Raw genomic sequence first — 24,334 nt, 5'->3', positions numbered from 1 at the left:
TGTTTGTTGTTGAGTGGTAGTGGAAACAACAACAACAACAACAACTCAACAACACTACCACTCAAAAGCAAAGTGTTTAATACAAATATAATTCCGACTATGACGTATGGGTGTCAGACCTGGCCTTTAACTCAGAAGAACATCAAAAAACTGCAGACATGCCAACATAGTATGGAGAGAAGCATGCTACATGCTAAAAGAAAGGATAAAATAAAATTAAAAGATATATAAGAGATTAAAAGAGATAAAAACAAAAGTAACGGATGTATCATACACAATTAAAAAATTAAAGTGGAAATGGATAGGTCATTTAATAAGAAGCAAAACAGAAAAATGGGCTAAATTAGTAACTGAATGGTACCCTCGAGATGGGAAAAGATTAAAAGGACGACCGTTCCAAAGGTGGGTAGACGATATAAAAGCTGTTGCTGGCTCTACGTGGAAGAAGAAATGCCACGACCGGAACTTATGGCAGGATTTGGGGGAGGCCTATGCGAAAGCAAAACAATCTTAGCCGATGTCAAATGAAAAGAAAAATGTACCTAAATATGAATTAAGGTTGTTAATAAAGGCTTCTTTATCTTGTGTTTGTTATTTTGATAGATTGGCCTAAATCTATAAGTATAATATTATCTATGTAGTGGAATATTTCATCGTAGTGTGTAGAGTTAAATGATCCTCTGTTACTGTTTCGTTGCTGGGGACATATGAGTGCTGCCGCAGGTTTGAGTCCCAGTCAGCCCCGCACTTGGCTACGGTTCTCTTTTAGAGGACCGCGAAAGCACCATAAGGAGCTACATAGATACTAGATCCTCTCGTCAAACTCGGGGATAGGCTTTTTGCCCCGATACAACCCTTCCTCCTAATATAATTTGTTGTAAGTTGTATTGGGAAAAAGGGCGAAGGCTCTATAGCCGATATGTGTCACGTTGCGACTCTCGTTAATTTTAGGTACAATTAGGAATAGGTATAGTTTCGTTAGGTACTTAAATTTGTAGTTATATCAAACCGCTTTTGTACTCTTGCATCAATGCACCAGCAATATCACCACTAGTAGTTAAGCTAGTTAGAGTATTTGTAGTCTAAGTAAATACACTTGTAGTCATATATAAGTAATTGTTAATTTTTAAAGGAAGACGGCGAGGGTAGAACTAAGAAAGAAGATACATTGAATTGCTTCGTGCTTTGGCGTAGAAGACCTGCTTCACCAGGTTTCTGTTACTTTAAGCTCCCATCAATCAACAATCAAATATCAAACAATACACAAAATTTGCAAGCTACAAAAACAACAGCAGCAACAACACCTTTGCGTTGTAAGGCAAGAGTGACTATATCCCGGAGAGACTGGGTTCCCCAAGACCTTGCTTTTGCCACTGCAAGCGGAACATTAGGACCAATGCAATTTTCAACATCTATACAGTCTAATCCTGACAAAAAAGTGTTTTACTTATTTTAAAAAAGAGCTGCGAGTTTGATTTTTGTTCCTATAGGTCACAAGGCGCACTGCAAGGGGTTATATACCATATACTACATGACGAAATTGCCATTTGTAAATCTATTTATATTTATGATTAGCCGTACTCGCCCGCTTCGCTGGGCATTTAAAATTAACATTATTATTTATCATTGTCATTATTATTAGGGTGTCCAACACTCATATAAACATTATTAGTCTATCCATTAAGTACATGTATTTTCTACATGGATACTTCAATCGGATGCATGGTTCAGTAGTTATAAAGGAACATGCGTAAAAACCACTGTAGGTTTATATATTAGTATATAAATAAGTATACTCGTAGATATAGATGACATCTCACGCGTTTTGTACAATGTAGGATCACCGAGAGTTCTTTACGTGACTGGTATGTGATAGACGTTGTAGAATAGAAAGAAACCGGAAAAGTTGATTTCCGAAGCCATATTACCAATACTCCAATGAGGTTATAAGATCCTAGTGCTTCTCGGGTCTCTGACGTGGTTTTGTGAGGTTGTACAGAAATATGTACTACTAGGATATAATGACCACTTGAGAGTTCATTTTTATATAAACTCCATCTCGTGTTTATGGTCCAAATTGCGATGAATCGAGGTTCGAACAGAGAGCGGCTCATGAACCTAGTTCTTCAGTTAAACGACAGATGGATCTCGTAGCTCATAATCGTTCTTAATACGGATAAAATGAAATAAAAAAAAAAATATTTTTTTTATATAATTTTTTTTTAATTTTCGTCGTGGTCACTCAATATTAAAACTGTGTCAATAGTTTGATTTTTCAGTGGGCTTAAATTAAAAAAGCCTCCTAGCATTTTCCGAGTTAGATCGATAATGTCTTATGTGTGGTGTTGTTTATTTAATGTTTTATTAATATTTTTTATGTAAACACCAAACTACGGTGTAATAATAATCAAAGAGGACATCCACGAGTCCCAATTTTTATTTTTCAAAAGATCAGTAATTAATCCAGGACACTGGTTGTTTAAAAAAAAAGGTTCATTATTAAAATAATCTGCTGTTTACGAAAAAAATAAGTAGTGTAAGTAAGTTAGTTAGTTTGTTAGTAGTAAGTAGCCATCAGATTTGGTTGACAATAAAATAAAATCACATTTTTGAAATAACAGGTGTTGCCAAATGTACTAGGACAACATAACAACTAAGAAGTTAATTGAAAAAAAGGTGGGCTATCTTAAAAACATATATATATAACATACGAGCATAAACAATTTATGTTCTATTGACTATTCTTATTTCTACTATGAATGTTCCATTCAAAATTAAAGCTGTTGTGGCGCAAAATAATTTTATTAAATGTGTCCGTGGGAATATTCATTCCACACAATACTAGGACATCAAGCTACATAGGAGCTTAAGATCCGTAACAATTTCATTTTGAGCCGTAAACAGCAGAATCAGCTTAGTACCTGGATTTGTAAGTTAATTAGTATGTGAATGTAGAGACCTTATAAATTTACAGAAGTAATTGATTGTATGAAATTCAATATCTATTTGTAAACAAATTTTCAAAATTTCGTTCCTCCCTAGCTTTTTTTAGGCAGGCCGCATGTACCAGGGCAACATAAAGAAGAAGAGGGTTGATATCAAGAAGTTTAATCGCTATTTATCTGTTCTGTTTTTATTTAGACCGAAAATATGTCGTAAAACTTCCAAAATGCAGTAAGTGCGAGTATGAAACAAAAATACTAAGACGAATATTAATAGTTACGAGTAATTCAGCAAGTCGAGAATTATTTACTTCAAGAGTACTAGATTTACCAGGTTATGTTGAATACAATCTCAGCAACTATTTCATAATTTTAAAACTATTTCTTTGTCATAGGTTTGATTTTAAAATTTTGTATGCATTGGGTTATATCTCAATGTTAATTGGACGAGTGGTAATGTTTATGATTGTTATGTCTATGAGATCCAGTAATCAGTTAACATCGAATGAATAATTAGTTAACTTTCTACACACATTATTAGTGCACTAAAAATATCCAACAATGTGCATCTCTGTAAGAATAGAATATGCAGATACCAGGAAGATAGAGTGATCGAGGAGGTCTTTGAGGTACGGAGTTAGTATATGTGTGTGTAACGTGCATGTAGTGAGTTTGTGAACAACGAAGGTAATGGGACAGTCCTTTTTGGTTTGACAGGTAAACGGAACAGAAACTGAAGTCTTATGATTTTATATTCTTGTTTTTCCGTGTTTCATTGTTTAAAAAATATATATAAAATTTTTCAATGCATGATTACGATAGAATAGTAATTCACCTTAATTTCAAGGAAATAAAAATGAATCGGCACTCTCCACGCACATTTGAATTCTGAAATGTGGAGGTCCCGGTCCTTAAATCCATAGGATTTTTTAAGCGTGATGGAGGTTTCCCGGTAATTTTTTCATAAACAGAACAATCAAAAATATAGCGAGCATTTTAACTTTGTATTTTTTTCTAGCTTTCATCCATAACTACGGAATCGATTTGATCACTGTACTTTCCGACACACGCTTACCCAATTTTTCATGTTTTATATTTTACCACAATTAGATACACGAGACGGCAGGCTCACCGTGCGTTAAGCGGTCATCAAAGTCTATAATCGCCTGATTTATTGCCAAACTATAAAAAAATACCTTAAACACTAGTGTGCCGGGTAGCCATCATACATATAAGATATTTGACAGATGTCAGGCATCTGTCAAATATCTCCCCTACGATATTTTCAAGATAAGCTTGCATGTATACAAGTTCCGAACAACAACATTCGGACTGTCGGTCTACCGAGCAATATCACCCGCTCAGCGGAAGATCTTCCCTTTTGTCGTTAACTTCCACACTAGTATTCGATTATTGAAATTAGTATTACTTAGATTAAAAGATTACGCGATTCTCAGCTTAAAATACACAGTTTAATAACCTTTTAGAGTTGAAATTTAATAAAACCGTTTAAAAACACCTATGAAAACATGAAACATATTACAAACTTCCTCAAATTTTTTCGTCGATATGTTTATTTGGTTACCTGTAATGTAGCTTTGTGGCTTGAATTCAATAACGACTTCGATAATCTCGAAATCTCAGTAAATCGGCTGTACTATGAATGTTTTTCACAAGATATGTCACAGGTTCTGTCGTATCGCTATGATTACAAAAGATTCGTACAAACCGTACGTTTTGTTGCAGGCTTGACCGCAGTAGTCCCCTTATCCTACCAGGTTCTGATCTCGGGGGGATCGGAGAATCGTGTAGTGCTCGTTAGGCTCAGCGAGTTAATTAACCGCCAGACACAGGCCACTGAGTTTCTCGGATCTTCTCAGTGGGTCGCGTTTCTAATCCAGCGGTAGATTCTGCGAAGCACTGCTCTTGCTAGGACCAGTGTTAGCAACATCTCCGGTTTCAAGTCCGAGAGCTCACCTACACGCTCAGGTAACGCTGATATAGCCTCTCAAGACTATCAGTATAGGTAGAGAAAAACGAACGTTATTACGGTGTAGATATGTAACATAGACGAAAAGATTTCGACACTCGCTTCTTAAAATTTGAATTTATTTTTAATTTTTAAACCAAATTCAAATTCTACGGGTCCGTGCCTGTTTTTCTGGTACCTAATATTATTATTAAAAACTGAATTTAGTACTTATGCACGATGTCATAAGTGAATCGATTGTTTAAAGCCTCAGTTCTACTACTTACCTCGATATCCTCCTTGTTCTGCAGCAGGGGTGCTTCTAGTATATTTTTCAAGCAGAAGTCCTCGTTGTCTAACTCAAAAACGTATTTCGTGACCTCCATGATCCTCTGCCAATGGCGAGGCTTCATAGCTTTGTTGGCCATCAGCTCAAGGAGAGGACACATATCGTTGAAATCGTCGATGGTCTTCTTAAGGGCAAAGAATGCCGGCCACTCTTTGAGACTGAAAAAGTAGCACATTATATCGAATAGTTTTACTGCGCAAAAACATATTTAAACCTAGAGCGGGAGATAACCGCTAAACTATACAATTGAAATTTAGACCTCATATCTTAATTAGGGTTGTGGCGTTTACAAGCTCCTATATTCATTTAACACCAGGTGGGCTATGAACTAGTTCACTAGTCGATGCACCAAAAAAGAAGAACTCTTAATAGAAATTAGAAGAAATTAATAAAACTTATAAATTACCCTTTCGGCAACTTTCGGCATCTGTTCTGAAACTCCATCAGTTCATTGTTGATCTCTTCAATATTAACTTCTCCCCAGGGTATGTCGTAGTAACTACTGACCCTGTCAATAACGTCGTTGTAAAGCTTATACAGCTTCTGGAGTAAGTTCAGTTCCTTTCTTATTTGGGCTAATTCAGGGTATTCTGTATGGGGAAGACCAAAAAGCTCTTCACCGTTCTGGTAGGTCTGAAGCTTTCGCCACATTCCGTCGAACCGATTCTGTTGGAATATTTTAATAAGAACAAAGACACGCTCATTTCAATTTAAAAGTACACAAATATAGAGTAAGTACTTGAAAAAGTATCAATCTATCGGATGCTTCTCGTGGGGTCAACCCTGGCTGCATCGGTCCAGCGTGTCTATACTCGTGACAGTATTCGGCGTTGTCATCCCTAAATTTGTCCAAATTGTTTTTCAAATCCTCTTCAAACTGCGGTTGCATCTTCAACAGCTGCACATGAGAAGCGAGTGCCGTCGCCTGCAGCTGTTGCCAAGTGTATCGAAGATTATCAACTTGCTCCAAATCTTCTTTACTAACTGGCAGCTCGTAACGAGTTATAACGTTAAACGCTTCCTGTAACCAACGTTAATTTATTTAACGTCAATTTTATAAAGTTACTAGCCGTACTCGTCCGCTTCGCTGGGCATTTAAAATTAGTATTATTATTATTTATTATCATTATTATTGGGGAGTCCAACACCCATATAAATATTAACCTATCCATTAAGTACATGTATTTTCTACATCGATACCAAGTTTCAAGTCAATCGGATGCATGGTTCAGTAGTTATAACGGAACATCCGTAAAAACCACTGTAGATTTATATATTAGTATAGATAACTAATGTTAAAAACATATAAATTAAATTATTATAATCACCTCAACGGGGTCAATTTTTAATTCCATATCAACTTCTTGCTCTCGTATTTTTTTGAGAGTTTCCATGACGGTTCTGACGTCATCGAGATCACGGATAGGGCGTTCCAATTTCCGTTCCAAATCGTTCATAATAGCATAGACATAGTCCATCTCCCGTTTGTATTTTTTACGCATCGCCTGGCTAATTCTATGGGTTCCATCTGCAAAATGTTAATAAAGACTCTGGGGATTTGTCAGATGTGTGAAGGATATCCTATTTAACAATGGCTAGTTATCAATATTTATAATTTGAATTGTGTTTTCAATAGTCAAAGCTATGCACTTTAATATGGATTTGCTGAGTGCACATACTATTTAGATTGCAATCCAGATTAGATCTAGGTACGACTTGTACGATTTAGTTTAAAAAATAAAAAAGAACATTATTTTGAACTTAACTAAGTAGGAGGAGATTTTGAATTTACAATCTATAATATATAATTTATTAAAATGTGCTAGATTGTATTCGTTCCTATTCTTAGTTATGGCTAAAGACATATAGTTTCCCAAAAAATAGAACACATATATTTAAATTAATAAATAAAAACAACACTACACAATTTAAAAGTCACTGCAAACTCATGCCTATAAATACAAAAATATCAAACTCGGTACAGCTTTTTAGAAAAAAAAAATCAATGACATTCGTACAGAAGACTTGGAAAATATTATATATAGAAATAGAGATATATGTGACTTACTTTTAAGCTCCGTGTTTAATCCCAATTTCAGTTTTTCTGTAGAAACGGCAAGACAATTACCAATAATAAGCAGGTCAGGCTCTGTTGCTAATTTTGATTCTAATTCGCTGTGCCTTTTCAGTGCTAATTCGAAATCATTTAAGTTCCAAGCTAGCAGCTGCCGTAGTGTCTTCTCACATTTCCACAAATAATGGTAGGGACGCCATCGCTTAACTAATGTATTCAATTCCTGTTCAGTGAATATTAATTAGAGATGATCTGCTGATGGTAGGGCGTTTTGTGTGCCCGCACCGATATCACCGCCCCCGCCTATTTCTGCCGTGAAGCAGTAATGCGTTTCGGTTTAAAGGGTGGGACAGCCAGTGTAACTAGACCTTAGAAGTTATATCTCAAGGTGGGTGGCGGTATTTACGTTGTAGATGTCTATGGGCTCCGGTAACCATTTAACATCAGGTGGGCTGTGAGCTCGTCCAGCCATCTAAGCAATAAAAAAAAGGTCTTTGCTCGCTCCGGTAATCACTTAATATCATTTGGACAATGAGCTAGTTCCCCCATATATGCAACGAAATTTATCATTTAACACATAGTAGACATTTGCTTATTACAGTGTAGGTACATGCAAAAAAATTCAAGGATCTGTCGTGTTATTACGGATAAGGACATTTTTAAAGCATTTAGTTTATTTGCAGTTAACTTGTAGTGAAAATACACTATTTAAATTTGTCTGCCTGTCTTTTTGTTTGTTCAGATTAGCATTCAAAACTTTTGTACTGATTCTGATCGGACTTTCAGTAGCTGTCCCTCCTACCAATCATATGCTGATATCGCGTCGGTGTAAATGTTGCATCGGACACCAGGAGACCATAATCCTAGGGAAAGTTTCATAGTGAACGAAAGGGCAAAAGAGAAAGCATATGACGACGTATCCATCTTAAATGAATTGCTCTTGATTTAGTGAACTTTAAGGTTTCGAATTATGATCTTAAAGTTATTCAGTAGAGCCATGCATGTTGTCTGTAAGACACTTTAACCACAGTATTCGGTCAACCCCGAGCTTGTGTCAACCGTACAACAACGTGTCTTTAATCTATTTTTCAAATGAAATCGAAACTGAAGGCTTACATTAAATTGATAAACATGTTTCGAATTGTTACAGTTTTTGTAACAATTTGCCATTAATGTGTATGTACCTGTGAAGTATTATTATTAAACTAATTTATCCCGGTCCGCTTTGCCGGTCAATATTTCGTATGACTTCGATTCAGTCGCTACTAATTACGAGGATCACCCGGTAAGATAATCTGAAGATTTTCTAAAAAAATTCATCGTAATAATTTTAGAGTTTAGGAGACATAAACACATACATCGATTTTTATATTTATGGATTATATTATTCCGTATCGGGGCGTGTCAAATAATACTATAATATGGTATTTTATTATTACAATATCTATTGAAACAAAAAAAATACCGTCTTAATATTCTGCGTGCACATTGACAGCAACGATAGTGTTTTGATTATCTCTTTGTTTTCCATCACGTGACTGTAAAAATTCTTCTGTTGGAACGGAAACACTGGCTTCTCCTCGGATTCAAGGCGGTAGTGCTTTTTTCTCCTGGCCTTCGTCGAATCGATCAGCTTCATTGGCTTGTTCATGTTCATGGGAGTTCCGGATTGGACCTGTTCGTCAAGCTTCGTGACAACGTCTATCAGCTGGTTCGAATGAGGACCGGCTATTTTCTTCCAGCTCACCTGTACACGCATGCGGGAAGGGGCACGCAAAACATAACGGAGGGGAGTGTGTTCGGTTTGGGCACCACGCGTCGTGGGAAAAGCCGGGATTTAAGAAGCGACACCGATTGCGTGGCAAATCATACAAAGGTTCAAGTGTAGAAGCACATTTGGTGGGATGCAGACGCGAACACAGTCGAATGCACATGTGCGAGGTGAACAAGTAGACGTAACACAAAACAGTTGACAACACAACAAAGAAACAAATGCAATTGTTATATTAAAAACAATGGTATAATTAAAATGATCTCAATTTAAATGTATGTACCGTCTTAGAACGCAACCCTTTTAATTATATTCAAGTACAAAATATTATTAGAAAGTGGTAAACAAGAATTTGTATTAGTTATTTTTCTTATAATTTCAGTTCGAGTGAAATTTTACTGCTGATTCAATCGTAGCTTCCTAAAAGAGGAAATTTTGAATATTCCTCCGAGTCGATTGGTAATATAAGAATATAACTTAGAATGAAAAAGATTTTAGATGTTTATACGATTATTTTTAATATTTACTGGTTCATCATAAGTACAATTGTAAGTAACATAATATGTATGTACATATAAAATGACTGAGTTTTATGAAACACGTGAATACAAAATATTTATTGCAAAAAAAATGTTAAAAAAATAATGAAATAAATTGAAACTTCACAACCAATGATTTGATTGTATTTGAAAAATCCATTTTAACTGACTTGTCCTGGTCAATCAAAGAATAATGTACAAACTTCGATTGCGAGTACATTGAATCTTCTAGACATATTCAGTTCAAACAAAAAACTTTTTTTTTTACTCAATAGGAATTTAAAGACACCAAAACGGAATTAAAAATGTCTATATTTCGAATACGAACTGATTAATAAGCTGTATACAACTAATTTCATACCCTTGATGTTTTCCCTCCACTCCATTGAGCGACTCCTTTAGACAGGCCGGAAATGTGTTTTCCTGCTAAAACTAATACTTCTTGTATTTCGTCTAACGTCGGAGCAACCGAAACATTCGGTATCATCAAAGCGGTGTGGAGAAGAAAAATTGGTTTCTTCTGAGCACCTGTAACAAATAAAAAAAAAACAATTATCGAACTGAAAAGCAGTAATTAAATGTTTGCAAATGAACCTTATGAACTCGTATTGTCGTTTGAATATTTATTTCCCTTGAACAATTTATTAAATTTGAAATATGCATTCCAATTTTGTTTTCTTTTACTCGACTTTAAATTTTTGTTTTTAATTTTGTTAGGTAACATTAAGCCTATCAACGAACAATTTTCCGTATAATTCATGCACGAAAAGGACCAAGAAAATGCCCTTTTTATATTATGTGGTCATCCATTCATCTATACCTTCATACACATTATACATACCAAGCTAAAACAAGCGTGTTAAAGGAAGCAAGATAAGAGGGCACATTAGTTTTCATTCATTTACCTCTAATGCAAAATACTAAACCGCTTACAACAAAGATCATAAGGCGCAGAAGCCGTTTTAAAGTTCGTATTTTCATTCAATCATTACTTCGACTCATACAGCGATTCATATTAGATCTACTTGTAAATTATATCTGCATAATGCCAATTGTCTTCAAGTTAATTGCTTGTGAAATCCAAGGAAACAAAATCGCTGGAATTATCAAGGTCGCCTCGTCTTACCGAATGGCTACGCTGCCTTTACCTAACTACCGATGGAAGTCATTTTGGTTTTTTTATTGCCCTTGTCGGCAGACGAGCATACGGTTCACCTGGTCAGTGGTTCAGTGGTTACCGTCGCCCGGGGACGTGCATTAATGCCAGGGTCAGAGCCAAGCCGCTGCCTACCGCTGTTGTTTTTAAAACACTTACCCACGAGATATTCCCGTAAATACCTTGTTTGTCAGAAATTTTTACATGATAGAGTATCTGTGCCCGTCTAAAAAGTAGGTTTCCTTGCGATGTCAGTGTTCATAAGTGATGGTGATCACCTTCCATCATGAACGGTGGAAACTTTAAGTCAGAACTGAATTTTGGCAAAATAGGCGAGATTGAAAATTCACGTCATTTACTTTGTTGACGAGAACTTATTGTCCAAATAAAAGAACTCGTTACTAATTTAAATTAAAAAAAAAAACGAGGCAGTCATCATTTTATTTTATTTTTTTATTTCATAAGATGCGTTTCGTTCTTCTTTCTGTGTGTAAAAAATTTACGCAGCAGGTGAATTTTCCCGCAACTGTACTAGGATAGCAGATTCACGAGAAGTTGGTTAAAACTACCCGATACGAGCCAAACGATCTTATTTATAGCCAGGTAAAGTATTAAATCGCTTCCAAACCAAATTCGATTAACAGCGCATGTCAACGTTTGTGGGAGGTACATTCGAAGAGTGCAGACGTAAGAATTGTACCACGTGACAAATTCTTTTTAACATTTAATTTAGAGCTCTTCAATTTTTCTCCATAAATTTTAAAACAATATTTGTATATAAAGTAGCTATAGCTTGCGAAAGGAGAGAGAAATCGACGATGAAATCACTTCGCGGTCTTATATAGTTTCTCATTGATAGATTACACGCTTAGGAGTGTTCTGTTATCTATTATGTGCTTAGATATTTCTAAAAGCAAAATAGTGCTCAATGATGATAAATCCTGGTAATGAGCTCATCATTTAAACAGCTTCTTTAGCGTGCACCCAGAGGTGTAGAGATGAAATTATATTTTTATCAATTTGCCAACAGCAGGAGACATTGAAGACAATTAATATAGAAGTAATTATTATTGTAGTTACGAAACTAACTAATAAAGTTATTTTAATAACTTTCAAGCCCATGAGACGCTTAACTAGTCATGTGACATATAAACGTATTTCTGATATGTTTCTTAGATATACATATATGTATACCTAGTTGCTTCCAAACAGCAATGGTAGACATTTATACTAGGACAATATGAATCTGAAGTGGTGTATAAGAGGAGTGGTTATCCACATATCTACTACGTTTATTCAATCGTAGCCAATTGTGATCTGTTGATGTAACCAATCAAAGCCAACACATTGTAATCTAAGAGCTAGTAGCAAATATTTCGCGAGACCGTTTAAATATTTGATTGCCATGTCTTTAAATGGTTTCCAAAGTTCTCAGATTTAACAACTTGAATATACGCTTAAGTTCACCAAAGTACAAACTAACGCGATCTACAAACTGAAAGGCAAAATAATTGATCGGTGACAAAAAGTTACAAACCAAACTGCGTACAATCTGTAAAAACTATCAATAATTATGAAATATTTTTTTATTATACGAGTATGTTATTTATTCATCGTGGAGTGAATAAAATTTTTGTTAATTTTTATTCATCAGAAATTGTTGAAGTGAAACTTCTTTAGGTGCGTTGATAGTAAAATATAACTCGCAACAGATTCGTTACGGCTAGGGAGAAAATATGTAATTTAGTACGAGCGAGAGTGAGAAAATAGACAGAGCGTCTCGCAAGCCACTCGAACGTGGAGAGAGGGAGAAAGCGAGCTAGGTCGTTTCTCATAAACACATTCCATTTACGGACGTCGATCACTAGATGGCTTGTTGTTTCTCATTGACTTTGTAGATGGCAGTAACATATTAACTATCTTATATTTGATTTTTAATTTAATCTATTTTACTTATTTTTATCCCATACACAACATTCCCTATTACAAGAGAAATTTCATTTAAGGATGAAAAATGAAGAAAACCACAATACTACCCACCGTAAAAGAAGTTACACTTCTGTCACGTGCACCAAGTTGCACACGTACTTTTTCTTTAATCCTTCCATAGAGTGACTATTTTATTTGTTATATACAGCTGAATCGAAAATTGACATTGTTTTTAAAATTTAATATAAAATAGAAGATTGCGTATTATATTTTGCTAGTAATCATCGTCGTTTTAAAATATTTTATAGTTACCCTTAGTGAATTGAACAATTCGGAATCGTGCTAACGAGCTTGTCAAAATGTGCTTGATATATACAAGTTTCGCACTAAAAAGTACGGATCGTCAGTGCGTAAGTCGCTCGATGGAAGTTTTTCCCTTTGTCGTTTACTAAATCTGTGACCCCGAACAACCATGATCTTCATGATATAACTACTATTAGCGCCTCATTATCGTTGACGGCCATAGCTCAACAAGTGATCACGAGCAGTGGTCCCGCTTAAGTTGGCATCGCAGCCGAAGCAGGTACATCGGTTCCAGCGCAGTGCACTTTCTGGACTGTGGCTTGCATCGTCAGGGCCTTAAAATATAGTGCCCTACTACTACGACCTACCGCAAGTAGTATATTTTAACCAAACCATCAGCTTAATAAGTTGATGCGTGTGTAACTTAAAGCAAATAAATTGGTGGTGCATGTCAATTTTAAGACAAGACGTCCTACCTCCAGTAGTACCGAGTGACCTTGTTTACGCTCAAAGCTCTATAGAAACTTTTCAGTTAGTCGGTAGAGTAAGCAAGGTGTACCGACACAACAAAATTTTTAGCTGTGAAGGAGTGCTTCAGACATATTTTCATGAAAAGGTTATAAAAAAACGGTCTGGAATATCACGGGAGAGTTTTTTAGAATCATTATGCTCTATGAACAAGAATGGTCCCTTCAGCAAGACACAGCGCATCATAAAGATTAGTAGTTACAGCTGTTACAAGCGTGGCTGGGAAGAAAAAAAATGTGTGGGAAAAAAAACGAGGAATTTGTGATGGCTCCTTCGCAGAATCGTTAGCACTCTATCATCAAATAAGCTACCGTGAAACTCATACTCCATTATTCTATATTTTCTTCTATTCAAATTTCGTTGTAAATGACGATGCAACGTTGTACCAGGAAAGCATAACTCAAAAGAAATGTGTTTTATGTAATTAAATTCCCAGTGCGCATGGATCATTTCATTAATAGCAGCCACCTGCACAACTCTACGGCTAACACCAAGTAATGTATTACTAAAAAAATCCAAAAAGCTAATTGTTGCAAGGCGTTCTTTTTTATATCAGTGTTATAAGTCCAGATTATGGTCAGTAAATTTAATTCTGACTCGAGGTTAACCTGTGCTTCAGTCCGGAAGGTAAATGTCTAAAAATGGATAGAGCAGTGGTCTCAAACGATTTAAGGCGTATATTCAACGTTAATCAAAATCTTAATATATTCTTTAGATCTTTCTTTTGCGCATCGAATATGGTTATTGCCTATCATTTATGTACAAAGCAGTTATTGTCGCTTAGTCACGTTTGCCTTGAAGCGTCGATATGTATATGTATATATTTAAATATGTGTATGTATGTAAATACAGCTGGAGCTATTAAGATTTTCTGGAAATCTTCAGGTTGCATTTTTTTTTTTTTTTTTAACGCTGTGGAATCCATTTACGGATACCCGGTCCGGGGGGTAACGAACCGGGTTATGTCGGACTCCGGCGCCTCCTGAGAGGAAGAGGGGGACGAGAAGGTCCTCCACCTCCCCGAATCCCTCGCAAGAGACTACGCCTTGAAAAAGGCGCGCGAAGCACTTGCCCCGCAGAACGACTACCGACTAAACCCCATCGAGCTCCACCACACCGGCTACACCAGACCTACGGTACCGCAGTGCGCGCCGAAAGTCCGCCTTCGCCGGTACCCGTCCTGATGATAAGACGGGATTTCATCTCCGGGAAAATCCCGAAGGACGTCATTTCGGGAGATACACCGTGAGCGGCGCACAGGAGCCACCTTGCACCGCCCCACCACCGGACCGACAGTCGAGTACCGGGCGCCCCCGCACCCGCCACCTGACAGTCCCTACGGGGGCTGAGCGGGAGCTTCACGCCCGCGCCGGCCATCCCGCCTTCTGCGCTGAGGTGCTGAAGAGGGATCCCACTCCCTTTCACGCTCCTCAGCCTCACGGGACGCCATTACCAGGTCACAAAACCTGGCCATGGCCTCCCACGAGCCCTGATCCTCTAACATGCGGGCGACGACAGCCCGCAGGGAGAGGTTTCTCCCCAGCACCGCGACGAGATCTCGCCGCGAGTGCTCCCAACGCGGGCACGTTTCGAGCGCGTGCTGCGCGTCATCGTCCGGGTGCCCGCACTGGTGGCAGCCCGGATGTGGCTCTCTCCTGCAGACCTTCCACAGGTAAAATCTTCAGGTTGCCTAGAAAGATTGGTAGCGACCAGATCGAACTCAAATCAAAGATCGACCAACAAAGCGGACCGGATTAGATTATTTATTATTATAATTTTTTTTTATTGCCTTTGTAGGTAGACGTGCATACTGTCCACCTGGTAGTGAGTGGTTACCGTCGCTCATGATGTCAGCAATGCCAGGGGCACAGCCAAGTCGCTGCCCACCATATAGTTATGTATTTTATTGTTAAGAAAATATTTTTACACAGTACAATACCTTTTTTATTTATTTATTGCATAGATAGGTGAACGAACTTACAGCCCAGCTGGTGTTAAGTGGTTACCGGAGCCCATAGACATCTACGGCGTAAATGCCGCCACCCACCTTGAGATATGAGTCCTAAAATCTCAGTATAGTTACATCGGCTGCCCGACCCTTCAAACCGAAACGCATTACTGCTTCACGGTTGAAATAGGCAGGGTACCTACCCGTGCGGACTCACAAGAGGTCCCACCACCAGTAAATACTATACCTTGTGTAATAATAATCTAATTAGTTATTATAATTAGTCAGCAAACATGCATTATGAATTTGCCTACTTTTAATGCCAAAAAGGTTAAGCCCTGTTTAATATAAATTTGGCACCAGCTTAGTGTATCAAATCGCAGAGATTAGTGCAAAATATCGAACATATATTTATTGATGTATATTTTATACGTTCTTTTAATCTTTAAATTAATATTTAAAATTTTAAAACCCTAAATAATATTTATAATTTGGGTATTTTCGTCAATTTATACCTATAATTACAGTATGATAATAACAGTAATAAAATAAGAAGTATCATATTGGTAGCCACTCAAAGTGATTTAAATTATAATTAATAGGGTTTGTAACGTTCAAATACTAAATGCTAAGAATATTAAACAGTAACCAACAGTAAAACATATTAAGCGACAAATTCTCCACTGTTAAAAAATTTGATTTTGCCCATGACTATTCAAGTTTATTCACATAAAAAAAAAGATATTATATATTTTATCTTTAATTTAATTCGCAATTCAATTCAAGCATATTTAATTATTAATATAATAAATATTTGGATCATTGATTTACGTTTTAAGTACGTGGTTCATTATTTAAAAAAAATCAAACAAACTGGGCTGTTTTGATGTTTAAGATGAACAAAAAGGTATGAGAGCTACCGAAAATGAGAGATAGATTTAGGTGCGCTTAGTTTAAAAAATATATATTTTTTAAGTGACTGCAATTTTTTATTTTATTCATATGCATTTTTTTTGATTCTACTATTTCACTTTGGGCATCACATCAAGTGCGCATGTCACCATTTTGGTTAGGTATGTCAACTGTGTTGACGTTAGCCGAGCGCATGCATGTACAGTGAGCCATAGCATACATCCGGTCAGATTCGTGTATATATTTTTACTATAGTCAAACCCAAGTATCGTTGAAAGTTTGTCGAAAATACAAAATTAACTTGTGGGCTTCTTTAAATTTTTAATATTTCTATTTGAGCGTCGGCATTAAGTGTGCATGTGTGTAAGGGCTTAAACGACTCAACTGTATTGACTTGATCCGAGCGCATGCGTATCCAGCCGTACAGCCAGGCAACATTACCTTCGCAGCGGCCTGGTACAGGTCGGCTGCTTCGAGAATTAATTTAAATTCATATAAATTCCTCATAAAGCAAGCTTTGAATGAGGCGCAAAGCATCTTGGAGTTCGTGTAGCAAGTGATTATGAACGGACTGACCGCGAGCTTCTACAAGTATTCACAGCGCATCATTCAATACACCACTTCAGTGCTTACTGGTATGTACGAGAGCGTGGTGACATTCGTCAACGATCTGGCCGCCATACACTTTGTGACCGCAGAATTGATGAGAAGGAGACGCTACCATTAAACGTACGCCGAAGAATTTATAACGTTGTATCTTTCCAACAAGCGAACCTTCAAGATGTGGACTTCAAGAATATCTGTCGATATCTTGATAAGCGTCATTGAACCGAAAAACATTACACGGGAAGATAGCTGTGCTTTTGAGATTTCAACTGTACATTGGGGAAATGAGAATAATCCTAACAGAAGGAACAACGATATGTCCATTCGCCACGGACCTATAAAGATCGAAGATGGGTTTTTACATTGTGAGTGTATCTTAACGAAAAAATTCAGTAATTTAAACATCGCGAATGATTTAATGTAAACAATGCATTTAGTCATTAAGACAGTATCTTTGTAATAACTATTTGTTGTTCATGTGACGACGATGATTTAATTCCTTGTAGAAGCAATGTAGTGATGACTGTTTTTTATATATAATTATCGAAGTCAAAAAAAAAACTCATTTACTATAGTATGTATATCTATAGCAATAACATATTAATCTGTATTGATAGTAATTACTCTCCTTCGGTTGTTGCAAAATGTAGGTAATACATAATAAATTGTGGAATAAAAATAAATAAAATGTAAATGTGTTCTTTCAATTACCCCTAAAAGTAGTTACTCATTATGTTCGTAATCAAATCACACACAAAGGTAAGGTATTAAAATATTAAAATTCGTTTCGTTTAATAATAATAAGAATGCGTTCTTTAAGTGTTAAATTTCAATGAATTCCAAACATGCACGCAACATTTAGGCTACCTTAGACACGTCCTTACGACCCATTAGCACTTTTATTTGACGCCTTCAGCTCTAGCAAAAGGATCAGGCATAGCTGGTAACCATGCTTGTCGAGCTCAACCTAGCCAGCGGGTTACGATTACAATCTGGTAGTAGATGCTTTCGCGAAGCATCTGCCCTGAGTCTGTTAAGTCTTTGTCGGAAGCATTTGAGCAGCTGTTGGCAAATTCTACTACTCAGGCATGAGTCCGCGCTCACCCACATGTCCTGGCGAAGCTGCAAAAGCCTTAAAGGCAAACATCATTCGACCTCCCAAAAAAACAACAACATTTAGAGCATAAAATTAAGGACAAGATCTAGTTGGTCAAGGTGATCAGTATTTTTATTAACAGATGTGTCAGGCGGTTTTAATTACATTAAAGTTGTAATACAGAGTAATGCATTTTCCTGGGATAAAGGTTTCCTTGAGTTCATAAACTAATAGTTGATTGATTTGTCTATAGCAAAGATACACTGGGCGTTTGCCTGGATCTTATTATTTACCGTTAGAAAATGTTAACAGGTCGTAAACTATTTTTCTGCAGATTTTCCTCTTTAATCATTTTTGCCCCACGATAGAACAAAAATAACAAAGATACATAATAATGCATATATGTTTGTTACATATTTTATTTCAGTTACATTTAATATAACATATTAATAATATACACTGGTTGGATCAGATGAAACTTATCTTTTCAGAAGTTATTCTTTGTGATGAAAAAGACAGTAAATTAATTGCATTTAAAATCAGTAATTGTGGTCCCTATAAATAAAGAAACTAACTCATTTTCTTTCTCCCTATCAATAAAAATTGTAACCTCGACACGGGTTGCAAACTTCATATTGTGTACTAGGATCACATGACAGGGAAGAAGGTCGATCTCAATGGCAAACGCACACTAACATGAATATACATATGAAGACGTGGCCCTAGTGTGACCAATACAGACCAATACGACATGGAGGGAAATTAGAACAGTTACACTGTTGAAAATCACACTAGAATATTTTTTGTGTGAGTGTTTACAAGAAAATTTTAAATATAATGGAAATATGCACAAAAGATGAGGTAATCCTTTTTTGGGAAAAACGTACAGAAAATTATGCACAGTTCATATTTTATTTATTTATTTAATATGACTGAAATTGAAAGATGGGCAGTAAGTTCTAAATAAATAATTTATAATCAACAATTATTCTTACATTTACCGAAATATACATAATATACGTTAATCTATTTGAAATTTTCCTCCATTTGCAATAAACTGCCGCTTTGTAAATATAAAAAAAACTATTAAAATAATTTTCACAAGTCGCAGTCGACATTTAGAGTATAATGTCGCTTTTATTATTTTCATTTTTTCATTGAACAATTAAATATTAATTAAATTAAATGAAACTTACGCACTTAGTGGTCAGGCGTTGTATTATACCATTACATTATTGATATGTATGGGGTTCGGTGACAACTTAACACCAGATGTGCCGAGAGCTTGGTAACAAATCTAAGCTATGAAAAAAATAAGTATCATTCATTTCCAAATAAATTGTTGTCTGCAAACGAAAGTATGACAGAATGATAAATTATATCTTAAAAAAAAATGAAACTTCAACTTAAGGTATCCAGTTTTCGTATCATCTTTCAGCGATGTTAGCTAGAAAAGAACAGTAATAAAACTCAAGTCACCAGAATTCGCGCTGAATGATAGTACATAATTACAAAGTAGCTCCAGAATTAAAATATTTTAATAGAATACATTCAGAATTTAGTTTGTCTTAGAAACTATTGTTACACTCCATTATGTCCGTGCGATTGGATTTTAGCATAATCTTAATCAAGCAAAATTTTATGAAAAATAAGTACATATTATGTATAGCATATGTGCCGTAGCACGGGAGTCCATCTGTCGGTTAATTGGTAAACTACATCACAAAAATTGTGTTACGTTGCTCCGTGGTTCTATTTCGTCAACGATAGATGCCGCAGTATTTCTGGAGCAATCGGGAATAAAGAATTTCTCTGTGGTCATGCGATCCTAATACTTAAGCGACGTAGCCCAGTGTCACTTAGCTTCTGTCACTAGCGTAGGGAGAAGGCAAACGGGCTCATTGGCTCGACTTGTGGGCAGAATTGACTAGAGCTTGTAATTCGGACTTGAAGCTGTTGTACCGGTACCCAATCTTACTCCTACAGGGCCGGTAACCGGTTAACCGGGCCCATAGTCGCCACAACGTAAATCCCGCTTGAGACGCGAGGACGAATTCTTTGTAATAATCAGGACTGAAAATAATACACGCCTCGAGCAGCCGCGAGTTTGCTAAGAAAACAGATTCGGATACTGGCAGAAAACTCAACAATTTATTCAGATTTCTTTAAGAATATGGACGAGGAAAACTCATTGCGTTCTAAATATTAGCCGGTAAAATCGTGTTAGCTTCCCTCTGGTTTGAATTATAGTTAATGTCTACCTAATTCAAATATATCGCTTCATTATCATTTTTATTATAAAAAAAACCATTCGATTTTATGTAGTTTTTTAAAGGGTGTTTCTACGCTACTAATGCGCATTTTAACTGTACTGAATTGAGCAATGCTCGTTCAAGTAACGTCGACTCGGGTCACGTACTTCGCTTTATTGTACCAGGATGACATGCTCACAGAAAAGTAATACTTCATGCATTGCGCAGTGCACACACCTGCATTTAACTACAGACCCACTAACACAGCAATATTGTTTTCTCCCTATTTGATACTGTGGACGGACAAATTTAAACAGGACCGATGTTCGAATATTTAGCATAGAATAAAATTTGAATATAAATGTAATGCTTCTACAACGACAACGTACTTAGCAAAAATTGATCTATTTTAAAACAAGAATTTTTATATTCTACTAAGATTTTCCGATACCTAATTTCTACAAAATGATAATTCTAATAAAATTTAGTATGTAGAGTTAAGCTTGATCCATCGCGAAGATAAAATGTCGACAAACTACTGCCGCATATATAATGTGACCTTTTTTTACTTTTGCATCTTAAAAAATTTATTGCAGAAACGATTTTGGAGTTTGAACACATAATTGAAAACAAGTTGAATGATGTTACTGTTAGGAATTCAGCAGTTTCGTATTTATGTAAAATTACGCGTTGTTTATAACTATCAAGTATCAACATTTAAGGCGTCAAATAGTATCGTCGCGACGCCAAGCGTCCTTACTCCTTAGCTTGACCTTTCAATTTTCATACGCCAGATGGCGACGGGGTCGTGGAATTCAGCGTGTTTAAAACAGGAAGAGCTATTCGGCGTTTATGTGATCCCAGTATACGAGCGACGTATAAAAAACTTAAAGCCGCTCAGTGATGAATTCTCCCTCTCTATATCCACACACACTTTCCACAATATTAATCAGGATTCATCTGAAGTATTTCTATTTCTCGGACAACTCAAATAATATACTTAGCGATCAAGCTTACATTTTGTATTTTGTTATAGAGATACATTAGGAATTATTTTTTTCACAATTTTAATAGTTAAAATCAAGAACATCCGGACTTGTAACATCTAGATTTATTCCAAAATTGAACTAAATTTCAAATATAACAAAAACAAAACATAATCTAAAATTAATTTAATTTACTAGTGAATTAAATTATAAGGGGATTATAGCATTATTTTAGTACTTTGTAAATAGTTTATCAAATCCCTGACCTCGCTCTGTTTTTTCGCTCCTGTAACTAGTTTTGCTTATAAAGCACACAAAGATATGATTTTTTAGAATCTAAAAACCTAGACATATTATTAAAATAGTGGACACCAGTGGTTAAAACATGACTTCATTAAAAAATAATATAGAAACATGCTCAAATCCATCGTTTTAATAATGTTTTACATTAATAAAGGTCTACATAGTAATTTCATAAAATTATACTCAAATCCAGTAGTCAGATTGAGAAAGGCCTACATACATAAGCATCTTAAATTGTTAAAATAGTGAGACAGAAGACCGAATAAAAGAACAAAAAGGTAAAATTGTCGAAAAAAAAAAATTTAACAATTTGACCCCTCTGGTAAATCAATTGGTTTTTCTTGCAGCTAACTAACTAAAATAACGCGTTTATTCATTATTTATGACATATCCTGTAATATCTAAATAAAAATTAGCTAAATATAAAAAAGTTCATTTACCACCACAAAACAACGGCTAAAAAACACAACAAGCTAACGCAACAAGAATGCGAGGAACTTTTGTACTAGGAGAGAATAAGCTCAGTGGAGGTTCGGTGTCTTATTACGCATGCCATGCATGATTGATGCTCGATTGTACACACGTAAGAAACGGCACACGAATAAACATTTTAAAATAGATGTACATTATCATAATGTGCAAATTGTTTGAAATCAATAAATACAAAAGAGGATTGTGTCAGAAATGTGCTTAAATAGAAAAAAAATGTGGATAATTTTTACGCTCGGTTAATAAAAAAAACTTTCAGTATCATTAATATTCCATAGTCTTCATGTTTTTGTTTTAATGTAATTTTATACCGAAAATGGTTTTTTTTATTTAGTCTTGAAATTATACCTTCACGAAATAATTTTTATCATTCCCACACATCCGAAAGTATAGACTCTACAATTATTTATTGATTGTAAAGGACATTAAGATACTTTAATATTCAAATGAATTATTAAGAAATACAAACAGATACGTAGATCGTACATGATTTCCACAGTACACACGACAAGTCCGTCAGAAAAAATTCATTGATAATTTTCGATCAGAAAAGTTTCATTTGTCAAGTTGGAATTTTATTGGTCATTGAAACGAAACTGTAAAGTTAAAGGTACAGTTCTGAAGAAACTAGAAACTTAGTCTTCTTCTCACTTTCCGAACATTTTATTTGTATTTTACGTATGTACTGATAGCGTTATAACATATTGGTCTTATTAATCTTCTAACATTTATGTTAACCTAGTAGACGACTTGAGACTTCGATGACTGACTATACCGGGATAAAAAACAGCTCCAAAACGCACATGACGAAGAAATTTATTATTTGCGTGTTGTTGACGTGGTTTGTTTCTCAATCACACAATCAATGTTTTTACAAACTGACGATTTAAATAAACATGATTTTATAAAGTTTAAAGTAGTAAAACTAGGTATTATTTAAAATTTTCGCGAATGATAGAAACATAAAACTACTTTTTACGGCTTAATTTCGCATTTATTGTTATCATTATGTGTATTATTTCAGACGTTTCGAATTCATTACAGGACTGTAAATTATCCGAGGCTTGAGACTATACTGTAAAAGTTCTTATAATTTAAATAATGATTTTTTGTTACCGCGCCATCCTGCGGTGCGCTAGCTGCAACAAACTCGGTCGGTAACTTACGACAATTTCAATTCGCAAGCACTGGTTCTAACACTAGGACATCATGAAATATAGGAAATTCTAATGCTGCTATGTTCTTATAATGAATTACTCACTGTGCTCCCAAAAATTATTGCTTATTAAGAGTGTAGATTTAACCTAGTAAGAGACGTAAATTATAAGAACTGATGTATGTAACCTTTCAAATTTTATAAATAAGTAGCCGTACTCGCTGGGCATTTAAAATTAACATTAATAATCATAGTCATTATTATTAGGGAGTCCAACACTCATATAAATATTAGCCTATCCATTAAGTACATGTATTTTCTACATGGATACCAAGTTTTAAGTCAATCGGATGCATGGTTCAGTAGTTATAAAGGAACATCCGTAAAAGCCAGTGTAGATTTAGATATTAGTATAGATTTGATTCACAAATCATAAATACAGTTTATTTATAACTAAAATACCTAACCTCGTCATGAGTCACGTTTTTCATACTGTGTACTAGGATCACATGATTGCAAAGATGTTGTTTCTACCTACACCTAAGTATTGTATCCCGTACACACGTATCCCGTACGGAGATACACACACGGTCACGATATGTAAGACGTAAGTCGACAGCACACTACCAAATCCACTATTGAGACCGGAATAATATCAAAATCAAAACAAAGGGGAATGCAAACAGTCAAATTTGAATAACTCATGAATTTCGCACCAAACTCCACGAAATGTTTTGATTGACGATAGGCATATCATTTTGCGGTTTTATAATAATATTATTGTGTATTTATTTCTTTAGTTTTTTGCCGATGGATTCTACTTACATTGCATACAATGCAATAAGAAAAAAAAATGTCTGACGAAAATTATTGTTAACACTAAATGCATCTTAACTGCAGCCTGTAAGATCGAATTTTTAGTAGATTATTCGATTATTTTCATATTTGAAGAGTCTAGCCATTCTGAGGCGAACTGTATCCCTGTGTATCCCAAATCATGGTAAGTTAAGTGGCCCAGCCGAACCA

At 35.6% G+C, this 24,334-nt stretch overlaps 2 protein-coding genes across 2 annotated transcripts in view; both read right to left on the bottom strand.

Annotated features, from left to right (window-relative positions):
* Positions 1 to 4,425: 4,425 nt before the first annotated feature.
* On the bottom strand, positions 4,426 to 6,775 carry LOC119628779 (dynein axonemal heavy chain 5). The gene is made up of 4 exons (XM_062671128.1): positions 6,589 to 6,775; positions 5,667 to 6,281; positions 5,199 to 5,418; positions 4,426 to 4,461 (listed from the first exon to the last, which is right to left on the bottom strand). Exons 2-4 carry the CDS (start codon positions 5,909 to 5,911, stop codon positions 4,426 to 4,428), a joined length of 501 nt encoding a protein of 166 aa, XP_062527112.1. The 5' UTR covers positions 5,912 to 6,281; positions 6,589 to 6,775.
* A 3,030-nt stretch (positions 6,776 to 9,805) lies between these two features.
* LOC101745445 (dynein axonemal heavy chain 5) overlaps positions 9,806 to 24,334 on the bottom strand; it is a 117,649-nt gene continuing 103,120 nt past the window's right edge. Inside the window, exon 18 of the mRNA XM_038012234.2 lies at positions 9,806 to 10,172. Coding sequence (XP_037868162.1) covers positions 10,000 to 10,172 — 173 coding nt within the window. The 3' untranslated portion in view covers positions 9,806 to 9,999. The remainder of the gene's footprint in view (positions 10,173 to 24,334) is intronic.

Source organism: Bombyx mori, chromosome 1, assembly GCF_030269925.1.
Source record: "Bombyx mori chromosome 1, ASM3026992v2".
Taxonomy (NCBI): Eukaryota; Metazoa; Arthropoda; class Insecta; order Lepidoptera; family Bombycidae; genus Bombyx; species Bombyx mori.
Note: the sequence above shows the minus strand (reverse complement) of the source record. Positions and strands in the feature narration are given on the sequence as shown.